At 39.3% G+C, this 23,871-nt stretch overlaps 1 protein-coding gene across 2 annotated transcripts in view; it reads right to left on the reverse strand.

Annotated features, from left to right (window-relative positions):
• Positions 1-23,871, reverse strand: part of GPC6 (glypican 6) — an 825,524-nt gene that overhangs the window by 212,137 nt on the left and 589,516 nt on the right. For both annotated transcript variants that reach the window (XM_066986905.1, XM_066986906.1), the window contains exon 4: positions 15,194-15,359. In XM_066986905.1, the coding sequence (XP_066843006.1) occupies positions 15,194-15,359 (166 nt within the window). The remainder of the gene's footprint in view (positions 1-15,193; positions 15,360-23,871) is intronic.

A 23,871-nucleotide genomic window follows, 5' to 3' on the forward strand; every position in this document is an offset into this window, starting at 1 on the left:
GCTCCAGCTGCAGCTCCTGCAGCCGCTCCAGTTCCAGCTCCTGCAGCCGCTCCAGTTCCAGCTCCTGCAGCCGCTCCAGCTCCAGCCCCTGCAGCTGCCCCAGCTCCTGCAGCTGCCCCAGCTCCTGCAGCTGCCCCAGCTCGTGCAGCTGCTCCCACTCCTGTGGCTGGGTCAGAGAAACGAGCTGTAGCAGTGCAAGTTGACCCCGCAGAGGGTATCCCAACCCCTGTGGCAGACCCTGTGTCTGGGTCAGAGAAACGAGCTGTAGCAGTGCAAGTTGACCCCGCAGAGGGTATTCCAACCCCTGTGGCAGACCCTGCGTCTGGGTCAGAGAAACGAGCTGTAGCAGTGCAAGTTGACCCCGCAGAGGGTATTCCAACCCCTGTGGCAGACCCTGTGGCTGGGTCAGAGAAACGAGCTGTAGCAGTGCAAGTTGCCCCTGTAGACAAGGTGAAAAAATGGTATAGAGGCTCAGGTCGTTTAAAACGCAGACAGTCTTCTGCTAAGTCTGGGCGTAGTGAAGACGAGGCTGGGCCATCAAAGGTGCAGGAGACTGAAGATGAGGATGAGGATGGCGAAAAATCAACAGTAACTACCCGGACTCCATACCAGCCATCAAAGGTGCAGGAGACTGAAGATGAGGATGAGGATGTCGGAAAATCAACAGTAACTACCCGGACTCTACACCGGCCATCAAAGGTGCAGAAGACTGAAGATGAGGATGAGGATGTCGAAAAATCAACAGTAATTACCCGGACTCTATACCAGCGTGAGCTACGAGATGTGCGAAAAGATTTTGGTCGCTGTATAGGCGAGCAGCTTGTCACCTGGCTGCTCCGGTGCTGGGACACGGGAGCCAATTATGTGGAATTGGAGGGCAAGGAAGCCAGGCGGCTGGGATCCCTTGCTAGGGACGCATGCATTGACAAAGCAATTGGAGATGGAGCACAATCTCGCAGCCTCTGGAGGCGTCTCCTGTCAGCTGTGAAGGAAAGGTATCTCTTCAAGGAAGAACTTGTATGTTTACCAAGCAAATGGACCACCATGGAGAAGGGAATTCAGTACCTGAGGGAATTGGCCGTACGGGAAGTAATTTATAAGGACCTAGACGACGCACAAACATCCGCAGATCCAGATGCAGTCCGGTATACACTACCCATGTGGCGGAAGTTTGTACAGAGTGCCCCATCATCATATGCCAGCTCATTGGCAATGCTAGCCTGGAAAACGGAGGAGAATCCCACAGTGAATGAAGTGACTAAAATACTCCGGCAGTACGAAGGAAATCTCTCCTCTTCCCTAAAGGCCTGTGTCTCAGCTGTGGAGAAACTCTCTGAAGAGGTCCACCAACTTAAAGAGAATTTATCTTCCCCTCCACCTGAACGAACCAGTGTCCACCAGCTAAAAGAGAATGCTTTAGAGAAACTTTCTGAAAAGATCCACCAACTTGAAGAAAGATTATCTTCCCCTTCACCTGAACGAACCAGTGTCCACCAGCTAAAAGAGAATGCTTTGGAGAAACTTTCTGAAAAGATCCACCAACTTGAAGAAAGATTATCTTCCCCTTCACCTGAACGAACCAGTGTCCACCAGCTAAAAGAGAATGCTTTGGAGAAACTTTCTGAAAGGATCCACCAACTTGAAGAAAGATTATCTTCCCCTTCACCTGAACGAACTAGTGTCCACCAGCTAAAAGAGAATACCTTGGAGAAACTTTCTGAAGAGATCCACCAACTTAAAGAGAGTTTATTTTCCTCCCCACCTGTACAAACCAGTGTCTCAGCTATTAGGGGTAAACGTTCATCTATGCAAGGAAGACAATATGGTGGGCACACACACCGCGCCACCCTGTGGTTTTACCTACGTGACCATGGAGAGGACATGAGAAAATGGGATGGAAAATCTACTGCGACCCTAGAGGCACGGGTACGTGAATTGCAAAGGAAAACAATTGGGAAAAAGGAGTTCTCTGAAAGGTTTGCTGCTCCAACTTCCAGCAGGCAGTCCTTTAAACACAGAAATGAAGATTCTGACCAGGACTAGAGGGGCCCTGCCTCCAGCCAGGGGGAGGAAAGGGACAATCGAGTTTATTGGACTGTGTGGATTCGATGGCCTGGCACGTCAGACGCACAGAAGTATAAGGCTTTGGTAGACACCGGTGCACAATGTACTCTAATGCCATCAAGCTATAAAGGGCCAGAGCCCATCTGTATTTATGGTGTGACGGGGGGATCCCAGCAGTTAACTGTATTGGAGGCTGAAGTGAGTCTAACTGGGAATGAGTGGCAAAAGCACCGTATTGTGACTGGCCCAGATGCTCCGTGCATCCTTGGCATAGACTATCTTAGAAGAGGATATTTCAAGGACCCAAAAGGGTTCCGCTGGGCTTTTGGCATAGCTGCTTTGGAGACAGAGGACATTAAACAGTTGTCTACCTTGCCTGGTCTCTCAGAGGACCCTTCTGTTGTGGGGTTGCTGAGGGTTGAAGAACAGCAAGTGCCGATCGCTACCACAACTGTGCACCGGCGGCAATATCGCACCAACCGAGACTCCCTGAGTCCCATCCATAAGCTAATTCGTCAACTGGAGAGCCAAGGAGTGATCAGCAAGACTCATTCACCTTTTAATAGTCCCATATGGCCAGTGCGAAAGTCTAATGGTGAGTGGAGACTAACAGTGGACTATCGTGGCCTGAACGAAGTCACGCCACCACTGAGTGCTGCAGTGCCAGACATGCTAGAACTCCAGTATGAACTGGAATCAAAGGCAGCCAAGTGGTATGCCACAATTGATATCGCTAATGCATTTTTCTCCATCCCTCTAGCAGCACAGTGCAGGCCACAGTTTGCTTTCACTTGGAGGGGAGTCCAATATACTTGGAATCGGCTGCCCCAGGGGTGGAAACACAGCCCTACCATTTGCCATGGACTGATCCAGTCTGCGCTGGAGCAGGGGGAAGCTCCTGAACACCTGCAGTACATCGATGACATCATTGTGTGGGGTGACACTGCAGAAGAAGTTTTCGAGAAAGGGAAGAAAATAGTCCAAATCCTTCTGAAGGCCGGTTTTGCCATAAAACAGAATAAAGTTAAAGGACCTGCACGAGAGATCCAGTTTTTAGGAATAAAATGGCAAGATGGACGCCGTCAAATCCCAATGGATGTGATCAACAAAATAACAGCTATGTCTCCACCAACTAGCAAAAAAGAAACACAAACTTTCCTAGGTGTCGTGGGGTTTTGGAGAATGCATATTCCAAATTACAGTCTGATTGTAAACCCGCTCTACCAAGTAACCCGTAAGAAGAATGCTTTTGAATGGGGCCCTGAGCAACGACAAGCCTTTGAACAAATTAAGCAGGAAATAGTTCATGCAGTAGCCCTCGGGCCAGTCCGAACAGGACCAGATGTAAAGAATGTGCTCTACACCGCAGCCGGAGAGAATGGTCCCACCTGGAGCCTCTGGCAGAAAGAACCTGGGGAAACTCGAGGTCGACCCCTGGGGTTTTGGAGTCGGGGATACAGAGGATCTGAAGCCCGCTATACTCCAACTGAAAAGGAGATATTGGCAGCATATGAAGGAGTTCGATCTGCTTCGGAAGTGGTCGGTACTGAAGCGCAGCTCCTCCTGGCACCCCGACTGCCGGTACTAGGCTGGATGTTCAAAGGAAGGGTCCCCTCTACGCATCATGCAACTGATGCTACATGGAGCAAGTGGGTTGCACTGATTACTCAGCGGGCTCGAATAGGAAACCCCAGTCGCCCAGGAATCTTGGAGGTGATTATGGACTGGCCAGAAGGCAAATACTTTGGGATATCACCAGAGGAGGAGGTGGTTCGTGCTGAAGAAGCCCCCCTGTACAACAAGCTACCGGAAAATGAGAAGAAATATGCCTTGTTCACTGACGGGTCCTGTCGTATTGTGGGAAAGCATCGGAGATGGAAAGCTGCTGTATGGAGTCCTACACGACGAGTTGCAGAAGCTGCTGAGGGAGAAGGTGAATCGAGTCAGTTTGCAGAAGTAAAAGCCATTCAGCTGGCTTTAGATATTGCTGAACGAGAAAAGTGGCCAGTTCTCTATCTCTATACTGATTCATGGATGGTAGCAAATGCCCTGTGGGGGTGGTTACAGCAATGGAAGCAGAACAACTGGCAGCGCAGGGGCAAGCCCATCTGGGCTGCGGCATTGTGGCAAGATATTGCTGCCCGGGTAGAGAACCTGGTTGTAAAGGTACGCCATGTAGATGCTCATGTGCCCAAGAATCGGGCTACTGAAGAACACCAAAACAACCAGCAGGTGGATCAGGCTGCTAAGATTGAAGTGGCTCAGGTGGACCTGGACTGGCAACATAAAGGTGAATTATTTATAGCCCGATGGGCCCATGACACCTCAGGCCATCAAGGTAGAGATGCAACCTACAGATGGGCTCGTGATCGAGGGGTGGACCTGACCATGGACACTATAGCACAGGTTATTCATGACTGTGAAACATGTGCTGCAATCAAGCAAGCCAAACGGTCAAAACCTCTTTGGTATGGAGGACGATGGCTGAAATATAAATATGGAGAGGCCTGGCAGATTGATTACATCACACTCCCTCAAACCCGCAACGGCAAGCGCCACGTACTTACAATGGTGGAAGCAACCACCGGATGGCTGGAAACATATCCTGTGCCCCATGCCACCGCCCGGAACACTATCCTGGGCCTTGAAAAGCAAGTCTTATGGCGACATGGCACCCCAGAGAGAATTGAGTCAGACAACGGGACTCATTTCCGAAACAACCTTATAGACACTTGGGCCAAAGAACATGGTATTGAGTGGGTGTATCACATCCCCTATCATGCACCAGCCTCTGGAAAAGTTGAACGATACAATGGACTGTTGAAGACTACACTGAAAGCAATGGGTGCTGGGACATTCAAAAATTGGGATACACATTTGGCAAAGGCCACCTGGTTAGTCAATACCAGGGGATCTGCCAACCGAGCTGGACCTGCCCAATCAAACCTGTTACGCACTGTAGAAGGGGATAAAGTTCCTGTAGTGCACGTAAGAAACATGCTGGGTAAAACAGTCTGGGCTACTCCTGCCTCAGGAAAAGGCAAACCCATTCGTGGAATTGCTTTTGCTCAGGGACCTGGATGCACTTGGTGGGTAATGCAAAAGAATGGGGAGGTCCGGTGTGTACCTCAAGGGGATTTGATACTGGGTGAGAATAGCCCATGAGTTGAATTGTAGTATGTTAATTATTATATAATAATGTATGTCATCACTACCATGATTGCTATATATCATAGATGAAAATGGTGATTAATTAGAATGTATTGGACAGAGTGTAACCTGAGCATGACATAAATGGTATGGAATAAGGGGTGGATATCTGTCCTGGTTCCAGTTAGGACAGAGTTAAGTAGCTCATAGTAGCTGGTAGGGTGCTATGTTTTGGATTAGGATGAGAAGAGCGCTGATAACATGCTGATGTTTTAATTGTTGCAGAGCAGTGTTTACACCAGGCCAAGGACTTTTCGGCTTCTCGCTCTGTCCTGCCAGCGAGCAGGCTGGGGGTGCAGCAGGAGCTGGGAGGGGACAGACCCAGGACAGCTGACCCAAACTGGCCAAAGGGGTATTCCATACCATCTGACGTCATGCTAAACAATATATAGGGGTGGCTGGCCGGGGTGGGGGGCCGGCTGCTCGGGGATAGGCTGGGCATCGGTCAGCGGGTGGTGAGCAATTGCATTGTGCATCACTTGTTTTCTTACACATTATTATTGTTAATACTATTACCATTATCACTATTATTATTATTATTGTTATTATTATTTTCCTGTCTTAATAAACTGTCTTTATCTCAACTCACAGGCTTCACTTTCCCGTTTCTCTCCCCCATCCCAGAGAGGGAGGGGGGAGGGTGAGCGAACGGCTGTGTGGTGTTTAGCTGCCAGCCGGGTTAAACCACAACACTGTGGAAAAAAAATTTCTCTTAGTTACTTGCATCTCTACATTACATTTATTTGAATAATGGAGAATATAATTTGACATTTATTTCTAATACAGATCTTAGAAAATCTGAAATAGTTGGTAAATCAATTGGCCAGAGCAAATGGATAACTAAAATATGTAATTAATTAATAATTAATATAATTTTTTTTTATATTGTTCAAAATAATGTACTTCTTACTCTAGGGCTTAACTAAGTTTTCTTAAATTAAACTTATTTCTGTTTATTTCTGTTTGGGAAAAAAATACTTCAGATTTTATCCTTCAATAAATATCAGTAATATATGAAGAACGTGTTCCATTCCCCAACATAATTCTTGCAAAAATAGTTCCTTCTAAATTCTTTACTTGCCAAAGGGTAATAAAAACTACTTACACAAAGCAGACTTTGAAAAGGGAAGGAGTGAGGTATACAAATGGGCTGTTTAACCAGATATGTTTACATATGAGATGTGTATCAGCTACAGTTTGGGTATGGTGTTCCAGCTTGTCCAACTACAGCTAGAAACAACAAACAGTTCCTCAGTTCTGTATTTTAATTAAATCCTAAATTATACTTGCATGCACTATCTTCAAACAGTCTAAATTCAGGACTATGACTCTTGATTTTGTTCTGCAAGTCATCTGTGCAGCGGAATAGAAAGACTTTTTCTTTTAAAATATTTCTTCACAGCAATTAAACAAACAAACAAACAAACAACAACAAAAACAACACTTTGTAAATGTTCTGCTTCTGCAGAAACAGGAAAAAAGTCACATTCATCTGCTGCTTTTGTACTCCTGCAAAAGAAACCCCACCTACACTGAAGAAGCTCTTTCTGGTGACTGAACCTTATGAGCAAGAACAAGTTCCGGAGTCTGGATGTACTCTCCATTCACCCCCTCATCTCATATTCCAGAGAGACTGAGTGCCCCAAATCCCCCAAAACAGAAGAGAAACAAGACAGCTACAAGGCACAGTATTTCTCAGCTGGTCCCTGGCCTGGGAAATGGGGAGATTGGCACAGTGAAGTGCCTGTCTGTTGCCCCTACAGGTAAACAGAGATGTAGCCCACATGAGAATATTTAATTGTAAGATCAATTCCTTCACTGAAGAAAAAACTCTTTGGAGCTGTTAATATACATGGTAACCTAGGACAGAAAGAGCAGTACTGTTTATTACACTTCTGAAAGCAAGAATTCTCCTGAGACAGTACAGCTATGGACTTGGAAAAGTACAAAATAAAGTATGTTTGAATCATGCAATATTCAATTAATTAATAATTAACATAGTCTCCTCTTTCTAACAAGGTTTCACATAACACCACTGTGTTCATTCAGACCTTTTTGAAGGGCAGTGGCAAAACAGCTTCCCCAGCACTTCTGAATATAAACAGAGGAATTTGCTGTTCCTTGAAGCCTCCAAACGGAGTGTATGTATACTAGCCTGTCGTTTTACTTTGATGTATAGTGATTTGAGGGAATTGGAGATAAGGACTGAAAATGGAACTAAAAAGTCATCACTTATGTATTATAGTTTCATTATAAAATCTTTTAGACTTTTTTTTTTGACAATTCTGATCTGTACAATTATTTTCAAATGATACTTTAGCTGTAGCACATAAATGCTGTAGTTGACTTAGGGCCCCATTGTGCCTGGTGAAAACTCTGAGCATGCAATACCACTTCAAACTTTGAAAAGCTTTTTCCCGCAAATTCAGAAATCACACAATTCAGGTGTATTGCATAAGGATGGCAAAGACAGAGTTCCAAGACTGCTGAATTTGATCCTGTATTTGCAGCTGTCAAGTGGCATGATGACAGATGACATGTTTCATATACACTACCACATTTCTGTCCTTAGCAGAGGTGGCATAATTACTCACCATAGTTCATTTCTGTAAGTCCAGTTAAAGCTAAGGAGTCAAAGAAGCTGCTATCATTCAACTAATCATCTGCATCTTCAGATATCTACAGCCCCTCTTCAGCAATAACAGTTCTTGAGAATCCCCCTGAGTGATGCTATTAGCATCCTTCCAGTATGCATCGTCCTAGTGAAGAGCTGCTGGTGGTGTCAACAAACAGTAAAATCAAGCCAGATGAGCCCCAACCCTCTTCAAGCTGTAATTGGAGCGGATGATCCCCTTAGTAACACAGAAGAGAACCTTCTTCTTCAGTGACACATCCTAAAGCAAATATACAAGGCACTGGATTCTGTGAGCTGTTTGCAAGAAATTGTATTGCCCCAGTGGGGAGGTTCAGAGGTTTAGCAGGGTAAGTAGAGTTTAAGATGCAGGCAAGTGCTAGTGTTATTTGCATGCTGCTGGCAGTCCTGCAACTTCAGAGAGCTGCTCTCAGGCTGAATTCATTACCATCTGACGAATTACTTGCCCAGGTTGTGCTTTATGCTTCTGAGCAAAGAGAAACAGCAGAGAAAAAGCAAATAGTTTCCCTCTTCTATGCATTGTTATTTTGCTCAGTGAATAGTGATAGTCCCTGTATTTCAGGGGTGCTCCTACATGCTCTGCCCAAGCACAAGCCATAGGCGGTGATTTTGTATTTCTGGAAAACAAGTGGAAAACAAAGGGAAAATTGTGAAGGCTGCTGCTTATTGGAGAATTTTAAAATGATAATGCTGTAATCTTTTAATTAGATATCATCAAGTTGGACTCACTGTTTTTTTTAACTACACATCTTTATCCTGAGCTGATATAAAGTGTTTTATGTTAAGTCTTGCTCTTTAATATCACTGCAAATTCCTTTTAGTGTGGCTGCCTATACATTGTGGAGACTAGTGGGCTTAAAGTATACTTTTTATTTATATATTTATTTATTTTCCATAAAGAACATTAGATTTATGTCCACAAGTCTAGTTCTTAACTTTTTGAACAACTGCATTTGCAGTTGTAACACACAACACAGTATTCTACCAATTTTCTCTTGCTTTTGGGAAAAATAAGCTAAAGTGGAGAAAAAAAATTGAAACTACAGATACCATTTTTTTGTCATTGATAATCAGGATTGCACTCCAGAACCTTTACAGCTATCCAACATACATTGCCACTTCAACTAAGGGAAGAGTGATCAGTGTAAAATAATAACTGCTATAGTGTACATAGACGGGAGGCTTAAAGAAAATATTACTTCTCCAGCTCTGGAGGCACTAGACTTTCTCTAAGAAATTCAGGAAGAAAGCAAGAAAGGATGATTTTATCCTGAATGATTAAATGTTTAGTAACTTGACAGTAACTGAAAATAAGATGCTGTGGTTTAACCTGGCAGACAGCTACGCACTGCACAGCCATTTGCTTCAACCACACCCTCTCCCTGCCAGTGGGATGGGGGACAGAATTTTTTAAAAAAAGGTAAAAAATCATGGTTTGAGATAAAGATGGTTTAATAGGGCAGAAAAGGAAGGGAAAATAATAGTAACAGCAATAATGATAAAGGAATATACAAAACAAGTGCTGCACAATGCAATTGCTCACCACACGCTGACTGGTGCCCAGTACACCCTGAGCAGCAGTGTCCTCAATTTTATTGTTTAGCATGGCGCCATACAGTATTGGATATCCCTCTGGCCAGCCTGGGCCAGCTGTCCTGGCTGTGTCTCCTCCCAGCTCCTGGTGCATCCCCAGCCTCCTCGCTGGCAGGACAGCATAAGAAACAGAAAAGTCCTTGGCTCTGTAAGCACTGCTCTGCTACAACTAAAACATTGGTGTGTTAGCAGCATTATTCTCATCCTAAATCCCAAACACAGCACTGTACCACCTACTAGGAAGAAAATTAACTCTATCCTAGCTGAAATCAGGACATAAGTCTTTATACATTTTGATTTGTAGGCTGCCCTAACTATGAACGTGATCAGTTTTCATATGAAATTTTATTTTTTGTTTGCAAGTACTCACTCTCCATCAAGTCAAAATGCAAAAATTTCTACCAGAAGCTCTGAATTTGGAGAAGTGGCACCCCAGGAATCTTCTGCAGTGCTTCTCCATGGAGGGAATGATATCAGTTATTTTATTCTCCCTGAGTTCTTGAGAGAAGCTAAAATATAACAAATATCACAGCATACAGTGATTACAGATGAGGGCGGCAGAGGGAAGAAATTCAAGTGCCAGGTAACCAGAGTTGATAAAATCCTTTTTTTAGCTCTTACTTACTATCATCAAGCAGGAGCAAGAATTTTTCCTTTTTTTTTTTTTTTTTTTTTTTTCATGAACCAATGTGATTCTTGAAGAGCACAGTTATTCTCATAATAAGCTAGTAACAGGAAACAGATCTGGGTGGTCTTTTGAAGCTTTAATAGGAAAATATTTATCCTTATGCTTGTACATGGAACTAGAAAACACACAGTCCTGAGGGCTTTTGTAAGCAGTAAATAAAACTGATTGCATATTTTCATCACTCTAAAGCTTTCATTAGGAGTAAGTAGTTAAGGTTTTGATGGGGAGTTTTACTTAAAACGATTGAGTCGCTATAATGGAGATTGCATGGTATGCTCTATCTCAAGAGGTCTCCTAAGGTAAGTGTCTGAGTCATACTGATGGGGAGGAAAAAAAAGGATTTTTAAAGCACAGCAATGAAAAAGTTTATTAGTAGTTCAGAGCTGCTGCACAGACAGTAAGTGAACTAACTTCAAGACTGGCAGGAGAAGCTTTTGCTGAAACCTTGAAGGTATGATTTTCTGTGGATGAAGTATAGCAGGATGCTGGCAGTAAGAGATGGCTCTGGCTCTCTGAGCCTGGATGCTAGCTTTGCTGGCCTTGAAAACTACAGTTTGGGCACATCACAGAGTGATCTGCCTTGCTACACTACAGAACTTATCAAATATTGAATATACTACTAACAAAACTGCTTGCTATTCAGTTGTGACCATGAACTAGTGCAGGATCCCCTTGGCTCTTTTTCACAGACAAGGATGTGGTCCTGAGCTGTGCCTTAAGAAATCAGATTCACAGCCACTTGGACATTTCTGTTACTGCACAACTTCTGAAGAGTTTACCCCAGTCTCCCTTCTACTAAAACAAAGGAGAAAAGTCAAGGCATGCCTAATTTACTGTTCGGTGGTTCCTAGAAAAAACACTAACCAACCAACCAAAAAAAAAACCAACAAAAACTAAAAACAAAAACCAAACACAAACCAAACTTGTAATTTCTGCTGCTATAAATAGCCATGTAGTGACAAAGTGACAAACCTCCACGGACTGCAGCAAAGCAAATATGATCTAAACAGGCACTGCACTAGTGTAGACTGTTACTAAATGCAGCGTCAGAGCATTTATGATTTATTTTAGACGTCTACAAAATAAGCCCAAGTACAATCATTGCTGTGATTAAAACAACTATCTGTATTTTTACTATTTTGCTGAGCTGAATAAAGTAAGGGGTATCATATTTGGCTCACAGTCTTGCTTTACACTCAGATTTAGTCTCATCTACATTTTTGTCTCAAGACAGAAGAAAGTTAAACCTACCGCTGATTGAGAAAGAAATCCTGCAGAAAGCAAACAGCCACTTTGCCATCCTGAGTCAATGATCAGAATGAGAGGTGCAGATTCCTACATGGAAACCATATTTCTGCAGGTGTTACTTCTGAAGCTGAATGAGGGCACCAAGTGTGGTGCCCACCAAGGGGAGCTAATTCCTTGGCTGACATGCCTGCCTGAGACAAAGAGCAGTTGAAAGAACCTCAAGGCAGATATGGGGACTGTAAAAAAGGGTTGCTAAAGAAAGATGAGTAACGGTATTATTAAAATTGAATTTAATTCCCTAAGATAGATAGATAGGTTTCAAATCTTTGTAAGTGGGAATAGCTTCCACATTGTCTCTTCTGTGTTTCCATGATGGAATAAATGGTGGGGTCCTTGATCGTTATCACTGTTAATTGCTATAGCTCCATGGAAAGAAGTATAATTTTGACTGTATCTGTTGGGACATGGGACCTAGAGAAAATCTTCTTTTCCCCATTCCACGGAATCAGTCAGCTCCTCCCCTGAGGCAATCTCCTTCCTTAGCAGTGCAGTTCCTCTACTCATCCTTTTTATCTTTCCTTTGCTAACTTTGCCTGAGACTGATGCAAAGGAGATTATGAGGGGTAACTCAGAGGCAAAACATCAAAAGCAAGCTTTCCCAAAATACACATTTTTTGAAGTTAGTGTGACTGATTTATCTCTTAAATATTTTATAGGTACCTGGAAGAAGCATTTAATCATTATGGTTTTATAATTATAATATAGTTATTAATGACTATGTCTTTTTTTCTCAGGCAAAATTCTGATATTCGTAGGAATTCTGCTTGAACAGGATGTGTTATATTTGGCTTTTATTATGCAGTAATGAAAACAGCAAAATACAAAAACCCTGTAGTGAAATGTTACACAAAAAGGACACAGACCTTAAGGTGACACAAAAAAGAAGAATATAACAAACCGCGTGTCACACTGCTGCAGCTGTTTCATCTCTTACCAATTTTCACAGTCTATAAAACCTTGGAAAGCACCAGATGTTTAGGGGAAGTTGTCCTACTCTCCTTAGCTTTAAAAGTAAATGTAAGATTTATTAGTGCTATATAAATGTGATTTCAGTTCTGACTTTTGCAGTTATAAACTAGGTGGAACATGTTAACACATCCTGTTGTCAGAGAGCCCATTTACTTTCCATTGCTCCTCCTCACTTGTAGATTTTAGTTGTTGCTGGACAACTAGAGTAACTACAAAAAAATACCAGAATATGCAGTCTAAATTACACTATTTGCTTGGTTAGTAACAAACACATCAGAGAGTTTTCTCCCAATACCAACTTTTGCCAAAATGACCTTGCAATACACAGATTATAAGCTAAGCAAATTTATCTTGTTGTGTATGAATATGCACTAACATTTGGGATTCCTGCCTACGCAGGGACTGTTAGTGCACAAAATTATTATTTTTTTTGCCTAGTGCATGGTTCCTAACATTGGAACAGGAATAAAAACTGCTCATGCATACTTTCCAATCTTTCATAGCTCAGTGGTGCTGTAAAGTGCTGCCATTCGTTTTAATTCAGTGAGTAGAAGTTTTGTTGTGTTTAGTACTAAGGGAATTGCATGTGTTATTAGAAAGCCTCTGACAGCTGTCAGAGACAGAGATAACTTGCTGCATTTCAATCTTTTATAAAGGAAGGACTAAGGACCCTCACCCTCAGCAAAGCTGTCAGAGGTCTCACAAAATGGGGTAAAACAGAATACCTTTTCCAAACACAGGAAAATGTCTATCTCACCTTCTCTATTCCTTCTTCTATCAATTTGTACAGGGAAAGTTGTATAGGTAGAAGAAAGAGAAAAAATGTCTTGATGTATTAGTGCTTTATATTGCCTTGTCATCACTGACCCGAGGGGATAATTGCATAGCAGTCTGCTTGCCTTTAGGAAGCACTTAGTGTTTTACATGGTATTTAATAAATTAGCACTATATTTTAACAAAATATACAAGCTTTTATGCAGTTTTGCTTTTCTGAGAGCCGGAACAATCAAAATGTGACAGACATCGATGAAGACAAGGGCTTCACATCAAAGACTTTGAAAGTCTGAATCAGTAACCATTTCCACACTTCTTTAAAACAAAACTTATCCTGCCCAGCTCTCTCAATGAATTCAAAGCACCAGAAAAGAAAATCTTAAGACCTGAAATTTTACCTTCCAGTTTTTGATTTGAAGAGGTGCTTACCTTAATAAAAACTCTGTTGCTTATTTTAATTTATATATATATATTTCTAAAAGCCTACATTTTCTTTGATTAGAATTAGTCGCAATTCAGCTTTCTCTGTATCATCAAAGTGAAAGTAGTTTTCATGATACGTTTAATAGGTCAGCATTGCTTTCTCATCAGTTAATATTTAGTTTTCTGATGATGAACTGACTCCTCCTTTCACATCAGTAATCCCACAGGTATCCCTCCATACAGTGTTGCTTCCTGTGACAGCTCCTTTAACAAGTACAAGGGACTGAGAATGCATGTCTATTTGCACCACTTGTTTATTATTGTTATTTGCATTTTTGCTTATGCTATTTTAATAGCACACCCAATACTGTTTGTCATTTCGCATACTCTAATTCATTTTCTCATCCTGGTTTCTTCTCCTTATCCATTTTCTACCACTTCTGTGATGAGTAAAGTGAAAATCCATGTGTGAGTCAGAGTCATGCTTTCAATGTCACATTGGTCAGTGGGGTTTGAAATTAGCAAAATGAGATTGCTCATATTTTGTCTTTCCAAGAGTAGAAAACAATATTTGCTTTCTTTAGTTATATTAAGAGAGGTATATGCCATGTTTTCCATCTGCTTTTGTTTTCCAAAAATCTGGTTTAGCCCAGGATGCTCATTAGGGGTTGATGTAACTAGCTGCTTCTGTTCTTTCTATATTATCATTAGCCTTCGCTAATTCCTCATCCTATCCTTGTACTATATATGATCAAAAGCAATTTGAAGACCTTATTTCTTTTTAAATGTTACTCTTCAGGGAGTTCTTTTGCTCCAGGATATCTGAATGGCTATTAAAGGAGATTTCTTTCTTTGTTTATTAGTTTACTTGAGTGAAGAATTATATGAATAAAACTGTAATAGCAGTTTTCCTTAAAGACATTTTCTATACTCCATACTAACATTCTGCTTGTATGTTTGATATTTCTATTCAGCACACTGAAATGGAGACATTAACATATTTTAACTGTGAACAGGGAATTAATAATTTCTCATGTATGTAACTTTTAGTTTTTTGCTTCTATACTACCATAATCAAGAAAAGCAGCTGTTGTAATTTATGTTAAATGGATCTTATATGATATTATCATCTTGCTTGTTATTATCAGTTTGCAAGAACCTTGTCTTCAGTTGTAGTGCATGTTATTTCTGCCATGTTAAGCTTGTTATCGTATCCTCAACCAAAGCTTTCTCAATGTTTCACATATCGTATAATAATTCAACTCAGAACCTGTAACACCACACCAATCCTTTTGAAATATGAAATATGAGTGGCTCTAGGGTGGAAGTTTTTTTTTTTTTTTTTTTTTTTTTTTTTTTACTGCAAACCAGGAAGGTCAATTAGAAAGTGAGATGCATCTACAATTGATTCATTGCAAATATTGACCAACAGCATCTTCTAACCTCTCAAAATTCTGCAGATGTTTGATATTACCAGCATTTCCTTCCACTAATATTTAAACTCCTCTTACCTATGAACAGATTCCACTCAGTATCCAAATCAGCCTGATTTGCTAGGCAGCCCTTCATTACATTGAGGCAATAGTTGTTGCAAGGTTTCACAGTGGGAAGTCCTCTGCAGTAAGGGCAGTACAACATCTTCATTAACGCCCGGATGCACCCTGGGGTGGGACTGACCTGCAGAGTTTGATGGGGGGAAAGAAAAAGAAAAAGGAGGAAATCAATCTCCTGCTCTGTGAATGCTGGGGTCGCTGAGATTATGCCTCTCAAGCAATAAGCGCAGAAGGGACAATTTGTGAGAAGAGCTCAACCCTAAATAACACCCTCCTACGAGACTAATCAGTTCCTACCAATTATCTTCATTTCGTACAGCCAGCAGTGACTTTCAGGAATGCAAAAATGAACACTCCTCTCCTGATGGCAGTGCTTTCTACCCCAGCCCTCCCACACAAAATCTACTAGAACATGAAGGAAAAACTTCCAGGAAGTAAGTTGGACAGAAACTGACTGATCCTAACATAGAAGATGCTGAGGAGATCCACCACTCTTCTCACTCAAGCTAGAACTGCCAGTCACACTGGATCAGAGTTTTTTTCTTTATTAAAGCATTGTACATCCAGAATAATCCTGATTATTTCTATAAAATTATTCAGAACTGCACCTTGATAAAGGGATATCATCCTGTTTTCAGACAAAAATACCCTTCTATCTTCTTAGGCAACTTCATAAAGAGATTAGACATGGATTTCTGTATGGCTTAATCTTTCACTATCTCAAGAAGGAATAAAAAATCAAAAAAAAAAAGGCAGAAAAATATTGTACAGACAATAGTCGAATGTGTTTCAATTTATGTATCAGTATATCAGTATATCACAACATGGCTGAACATAATGAGCTTAGAACAGCCATCAGAGCCAATGGAGACAATGAGTTTAGGGTTTTAAGTCAAAGTCATTAACATTGGGCATAGCTGACAGAAGAAAGCAGTATGTAGAGATAAATTTATAGTGATATGAACTACAGTTTGCACTAGAAGAGTATGGATTTCCTGGAAAGGGAGCATACAGGTTAGAGAAAGGTTTTTCTCACAAGGCTTCTCCATTATCTCTAATGATAGGATCTTTTCTCTCATTTTTTTAGTTATCATAATGCTAGACATCTATTCAGTAATGTCTTCCATATCCCATGGAGAGAAATAGGTCTTTTTTTGGGGTGGTTTCTTTATCCCTTCTATTGAAGGATAGGATAAATCATCTTCTGGAGGACATACACAGAAAACTCACTCCATATCTAAATTTAAACTGTCCAAATTAGTTACATTTGATAACCACTTAACATTCCCTAGGTGAACATTTTTTCCCTTAACTCCTCATTTCCTTATTTGTTTCATCTCAGATTTTAAAAATCACATGTGCTATTATAATACATGTTTTCAGCCCAGATAATCCATCCTGGATTAAAAGTGCAGAATGTTAGGTACTATTAGCAAAATGTCTTGTCATGGTGCAGTGGAGCATAAGCTTACCATGTCAGAGTGACAATCTAGAGCAATGACAGAAGGGCTACAGGTTCCTCAGTGATTTGAGAATTTCTGGGCAGGAGAGTGCAAAGCAATGACACTCCTTTCGCTCATTCTGTTAGTTTATAATTAAATGCAACACTTCTAATATGAATTTGATCTGTTTTTCTATATTCCTAGGAAATTGTACTAAAATAGAGGGTGAAAGTATGAATCTGACTGCACTGCTGACTGCATGCTAAGCTGACTGATACGTTTTATACTGTACTAAAATGGCTTCCTCTACCCCCCCCCCCCCCCCCCCCCCGATTTCATTTCCTCTTTTTGGTGTTAAATCATTGACTTTTAGAGGACTATGCTGAATATATTCTTTCCACTGGACATTTTTACATGAAAATGACTCTGTTAAACATTAGAACAGATACTTCTGACTACTATGCTCAGAGATGATTTTTGCCTTGGTTTCCTAGAGAAATGTAGTTTACTCACACAACACTATCATGGCGTTTGTGAAAGTATATTTAGTAATCCATTTCTAATAGCTTTTGAACATGTTGGCCAATTTCAATCAAATTTGACTGAAGACTTCAGGTCTTAGTACATTAAGATCCTACCATCTATTTGAAAACAGACAACTGGGAGAAGAAAAGGAGAGAAGCTCTATTACTTTTATTGAGGAAAAGGTTGAAGCATGAGGTCAGTTCCACACAAAACTCAAAGAATACTCATGGAGAATGATACTATTAATGTCTCAGGAGTTCAAAAAGCACCAGGTAGAACTTTAACCTTATTAAACACCAGAAAATCCAAATACAAGGTGGAAATTGAAGGAAAGATTATCTTCATTATTTCCACTTCTCAGAACAATTTTTTTTTAGAGTCACTTATTTAACTTTTTATCTTTATACCTCCAAACCTAGAACAGATCCTTTTTTACAAAAATATTAGTACCCAAAGGGATATATGAGCAAAATATAAATACTTATGTTTAATGATGGATACTTCAAAATTACTTTGAAAATGGTGTTTAAAGCTAGACATGTTTCTATCTGTGGTCACCAAGAGTTTTATAAGTTTCTTTCATGTTTAAAATTTTTCTTTTTCCTATGCCCAGAAGTCTTGTCAACACAAAGTTGTTGGCACCTGAGTAACCCTTAAGTTCAACTGTAATTCACAGTGTTCTCCAATCTGTGCCTTCTCAAGCCCACTTTGGTATTCATACTGACAGCACTTATACCTGTGGGATCTTGATCATCCATGAAAATTTCCCAGTCATTTCATTCTTGGAAAGCATAGCTAGAGAACAAAAGACAGTCCTTGTTTTTATATTCCATTTACATCAATCAAATATCATGAATATTTATGTGACCCTCATTTTATCAAAGGTTTAGTCTGGGAAGTAACTGGGTATCAAGTTTTTCTCCGCCACAGGTCCAGATCATATCCCTGACCTACTAGGATAGGACTCTAAGGGCCAGTTAGAATATTTATTTACAGTGGAGTGAATCTTGAATACTTTTTGCATTGCAGGACAGCTTTCACCAGAACATACCCACCTACTGCAAGGTAGTCAGGATAAATTCTTACTACTCAAAAAGGATGAGCAGGACCCAGGTCTCTCAGATCTAGTCTGAATGTTTTAATATCCACTGTACAAAATGGTGGTATCATGAACAGCATTTGACAAGAAAGGGAGTTGCCCTGCTTTTGTTTTGAGAGAAGTAACACCATTTTTAAGGTGAGAGGCCAAGCTGTGACTCCAAGCAGAAAGCAAATGGAGAAAGCTTCTACAGAATCCTCTGATATATCTATATCAGCCTCAGACATAGACCAACACAGATCAGGCTGGATGTTGCAGATGTCTGTCTCAGAAGTTACTGTGCTGGTGAAATAAAGTATGAACATGGACCAAGTGATCTGAGGCCAAACAGCAGGGTCTGGCTTACATTCACAATGCTTACGGCTAGTACCTCCTGGTCCAAGCTGGTCACATCCAATACTACTACATTGTATTTTGACTACAGCTCTGGGTCCCACCTGGTTCCTGAGTGACTATATATAATAATTATTTTGTGTCATTATTTTTCAGCTCAGAGTGTTTGGAATAATAGGAGGTAGCACTGCAGGCGACTAGAGTATCAAGAAGCTAAATATAATGATGCATGATTTGAAGTGAGACAGGAGGTTTTGTTTGGCAGTGTTTAGACTACACTTGGGATAGCATTGGAAGGAAAGGTGGAGACCAAAACAGGACAGGTATGTTCATACAGCCTTCTGGAGGCAGTGTCTGTAGGGGAACTTCCCCCAAAGAGTACACAGGCATCGCATGGAGAAATCCAGTGAAAGATGTTTAAAATAGATCCAGGAGGAGGGCTAACAAATAAGTTGTGGCCTGAACACAATGAGTCCTTTTCTCAATGTTGCTCCATATCCCCCTGTCACCTATAGTACTAGTGTACCTTTAGGTGACTGACTCTTCTCACTGTGGTAAGGGGAAACATTAAAGTGAATCAGTTAATTTAGAGTTTTGAAGACTTTGTGAATCCAGCCTCCAGTGAGCAGCTAAGTTTCAATTCTCAGCTTCAGCTGATCTTTTTTTGTAACTTCTTTTTCAGAGAATATAGTCAGGACTTTTTTCCCTAACAGCAGCTCTCATGCAGAATAAATAAATAAATAAATAAATAAAAAAAATCAGGTTTTGCTCTAACATTCTGAAATATCAGTAAAAGAACAAACATATAAAAAAAATCAGCTTAGAGTGTGAGTATTTTTGAAAGCTATGAACACATGAAATTATGAGATTATGACAGAAAGTTGCATTTTGACCATCTATATTGGTTTGCTACTTCTTGCTGCTGGCAAATCCTATGAAATATATTTTCAAAACCCATTTCTCTTTCCCATCTTCTAAAAAACAAAATAAAACCACAAAACCTATACACAGAATCTCTCACAGCTAGTAATACTTTTCTGCAGATCAGCCAAAAAGCAAAAATTTGTTTCATTCAGAGCTATTCAAAACCTGCATTTGCTGAAGAAAGCTGTTCATCAGTGAGGAGTTTCATCAGTTTTGCTATAAATAACATTTGTTATTATATGGTTTTATTTATTTATTTAGTTTTTTAAAATGCATTGCAATTGGCTCTATGCTAATCATAGCAGTGAAATTTGAATAGATTTCAAAGTTTAGAAATAACTAGTCCTTATGTAAATCATATTCTATAAATCAATCAGAACACATTGAATGACATAACTGGGGAAGCTGCTATAGAGGAGTCATTAATTATATCATGTTGTCTCCCTGACTGACTAAGACATCTTCATTTTAGTATAAGCATGCACAGATTGCAGCATGTCAGAAAAGTACCCTTCTGAGCTTTGATTGAGCCTGGTAGCCGCAGGACATGTTACGCTACTTCATTTTGTAACATTTTATGACAGCTTCATCTTTATCTAAATGTAAGTTTTTTCACAGATGCAAAAAAAAAAACCAAAACAAAAACAAACAACCCAAAAAGCAAGATTCTTAAGGGCTTCATTACCAAACACTTGTTTTCCCCTTTCAGAAATTCTTGAAGCAATATTATTTCATCTAGAAGATAGATTTTACACTGTTGCACTTGCAAATATAAATAATTGAGGAGAGATTTTTTTGGAGGGGAAAACATGAAATTGTACTATCTCATAAAAACACATCTGCAGAGACCATGTTTTGTTATGTACCTGGCCTGTTTTTATAATCAAAAGTCTTGGCTTTGTCAGGGAAAAAACTTTTTTTTTTTTTTTTCTGATAAAAAAGTCTGAAAAACTGGTTAAACAACTGGTCACCTTTGGAAGGGTCAAACACGCTGACATGCAGTTTCTCTATTTTTATTTATAGGAGATTTCTTACTGAACTAGTGGTATGTATTGTCTGTTACTATAGTAGGGGTGTTTTTCCAAAGTAATATTGAATTTAACTAAACTCATAGTATAAAGCCATGCTTAGGTCCAGATCCTGTAATTTCTTGTCACAAAACAAAATCTATCAAGTATGAGCAAAACAAATCCATCCCAGATTGTTTGAGTGCTATCCCAGAGACCACAACAGGACACACGACACCTTCCAACTTTTCCAATGCACTCAGAGAAACCAATCTCAATTTGAATCACATAGAGACATCCCTTAGCATGACAAGCTGGGAGAAAACTGCTTGGAGGAACAAGCTGATTTCTAGCCAACTGGCTTATGAAGTAGATACTCTTTTAAAATGTCTCTACACTTAAACAACCTTCCCTATAGCCTATAGTCTGGGAAGGAGAAGGGGATTGCATTTTATATCTCACAAACTCTATAAATGCATTAACAATAAGGCAAATGTTGGAAAGTTCTTATTCCTATCTGGTGTTGAGGAGGAGGTAATAGACACTTTGCTTTATACAAGAGGGAAAGGGTGAGAGGTTACAAGACAAGACAGTGTGTTCTATTTCTGCAGTTCCATATAAGTGGCTTGCAATTAGACAGAGTTTTAAAACGAATCCTGTATTTAGCACTGTTGCATTGGTTAGATTATCCAGCTCTCCATTCAACAACCTAATGTCTTGTGTCCTGGCATGGGGTGCAGTCTCAGAAACTGAGGCATTCTTGTGCCATTTTTTTTATCTCTCGGTGTACTCCATCTCCAGCTTAATGATCTCAATGGAAAAATGAGCTCTTTCCCAAGCATATTTTTGTTCCTAGCCTAATTATTTCAAAAGCTTCAACTAGGACTAGGGTGATAATAATAAAATGCTTATGTATGTGGCCAGGTCAGAGTCTGATCTTGAATGCATTATCATGTCTCATACTAATATAGAGGAAATGCACACTCCACTAAGAGTAGTAATCCTACCATATTCATCCAACAGAAAGTTAATATATCTGTGGACAACTCCATAGCCTAATTTTAGCATTTCCTGACCTAAAGGTCTTCAGTCTAATTCTAGTATTTCTCACCCCAAATTTTATTTAAATTAAAACGAGACATAAGTATTAGAAATTGATGCCCATGCATTTCAGAAGAGAAGGAAGAACATAATTTTTCATTATTTTAAGAACTGCTCATTATTGCATTCAACCTGCTAAAACTGAGGAAGCTCTTCCTAAGTACATTTTTTTTTTCTGATTTCATTAAATAAGAATAAAACCATTGTAACTTCAATTAAACATTTAGATTGATGTAATTGGGATCAGACTGTGGACCATGAAGTAGACTTTATAGGTTATGCAGTTTTTCTATAAACTGTTAGGTCGCTTAACCTAAGAGGTGCAGGACTTTTTTAATTTCCTTTCAAGTTTAATTAAATTCAGTTCAAAGACTACACTTCAGTCCAGTCACTCACTACGCCTGTATCTTTGACACTATCTTCTAAGCAGGTTACAGTTACTCCTTATTGATTTGTTGGCTTTTTTTGTTTGTTTGTTTTTAAACTAGGGAAAACAGATAAAGCTTATCTGGTAATGTTGATTATCTTCTTTTTTTTTTAATTTTAATTTTTAATTTTTTTTTCTTTCAAACTAGATTTGCTCGCAGCTAGATCCAAGAGATTTGTTTTTCTCCTTGTTCATATTTTGGCTATTTTCAAGAGCACTACATTACTTCTGATTTCATTTAATAATCTGGATATCAAGCAACAGATTCCAGTGAAAAATATGGAAAATATGTCTGTCTGTATGTAATTAGAACTACATAGAAATATTCATAAGATATTGAAATACTGCTCATTGTTTCAGTCTGGATCTTAGATTCTAAGATCTCAGTTCACTGCTTTTACAGCACAATCTGATATATAAATGGAAATACAGCCTCAGCCATACTCATTTGGGAATTTATGTCATAGAAGGTCAATTTGAGAATACTTGCTTATACCAACTAAAAGCCTAGTCTAATACTAACTTCCTAAAGATAAAAATAGAAAATCTTTTTCACAGTATCGCAGATGACTGAAATGTACAAGAGCTGTTTTGAGTACTATGGTTTTGTACTAGTGTCTTTGACTTTGTGCATGAATTATACCAAAATAAAAGTAAAACACTACAGCCAGTTAAACAGCTGCAAGATTCTCACAATTCTTGGATGATGTATCTGAAGAAAAAGATAAGATAAAAAATGCTAAATGCTAACTTTAATATCTTCTTACTATCCAATAAAATACTTTAGAAAATATATAATTCATAGTTAAACACGCTCTAAAAGTATTAGAAAAAAAAAAGGAAATAGCTGAACCCTATAAAAGTTATTTTTTGTAAAAAAGAAATTACACATTTACCACTTGATACAAGTTTCACAGTATTAAGCACTAACCCTGTTGTAACTCATGGGAACCAATGTATTTTTTTCTAAAAGAAAAATAACATTTAGAAATTTTCCAATATGAGATGTCCTTTTCCATTATCCATAATTCTGAAATCATGAGAAATATAGTAACTATATTTCTTTCCAACATTTATTAAAATGTGAGCTATTTTTCATACTTATTCAGTCATTTCAGTATATCAGTAGATGTGTACCTGTAATGATACAGTTCTAAAAGGCAAACAAATATTGTTCCTCCATTTTACAGATGAAAAAATGAAACATAACAGGAAATTATAAAAGGTATTTAGACAGATAAAACCAGGAAAGTTATGCACCAGAAATTTTGAAAACTGCTCATAAGTATCACTCTCATCTGTGATTTGTCTAAGTTATCAATACATGTAATTCTGAAACTGGCTGTAGTAAAACAAAGACTGCAAGTCTAAATGATTACATCAAGAGTCTGCATTTAAATTGGTAAATCATTATGGGAGAAATGAGTTGTGGAATTTTAAATTTCTCCACGGAAGATAAGGGTAAAAGTCACAAGGACAAAATGTTCAGATGCTTACTGAATTGAGATGGAACATCTATATCCAGAGGAAAAGAATAGCTTTTTCTATATTTAGGAAACTAAGAAAATTGCATATCAAATTACTTGAATACAGAAAATCCAAATTTAGAAAATCACTTGAAAATCTTCAGTCACAGGATATTTTGTGTAAAGCTATTTTTTTTTTCTCTCTTGAGTCACTTCTGAGTGAAGATTCACAGCATTTTATTTTTTTTTACAATTTAAGTTTTTACAAACTAAAATGTTTGAACAATTAGATCTAGATACTATAACGTCCTT

The sequence above is a fragment of the Anser cygnoides genome, chromosome 1 (assembly GCF_040182565.1).
Source record: "Anser cygnoides isolate HZ-2024a breed goose chromosome 1, Taihu_goose_T2T_genome, whole genome shotgun sequence".
Lineage (NCBI taxonomy): Eukaryota > Metazoa > Chordata > Aves > Anseriformes > Anatidae > Anser > Anser cygnoides.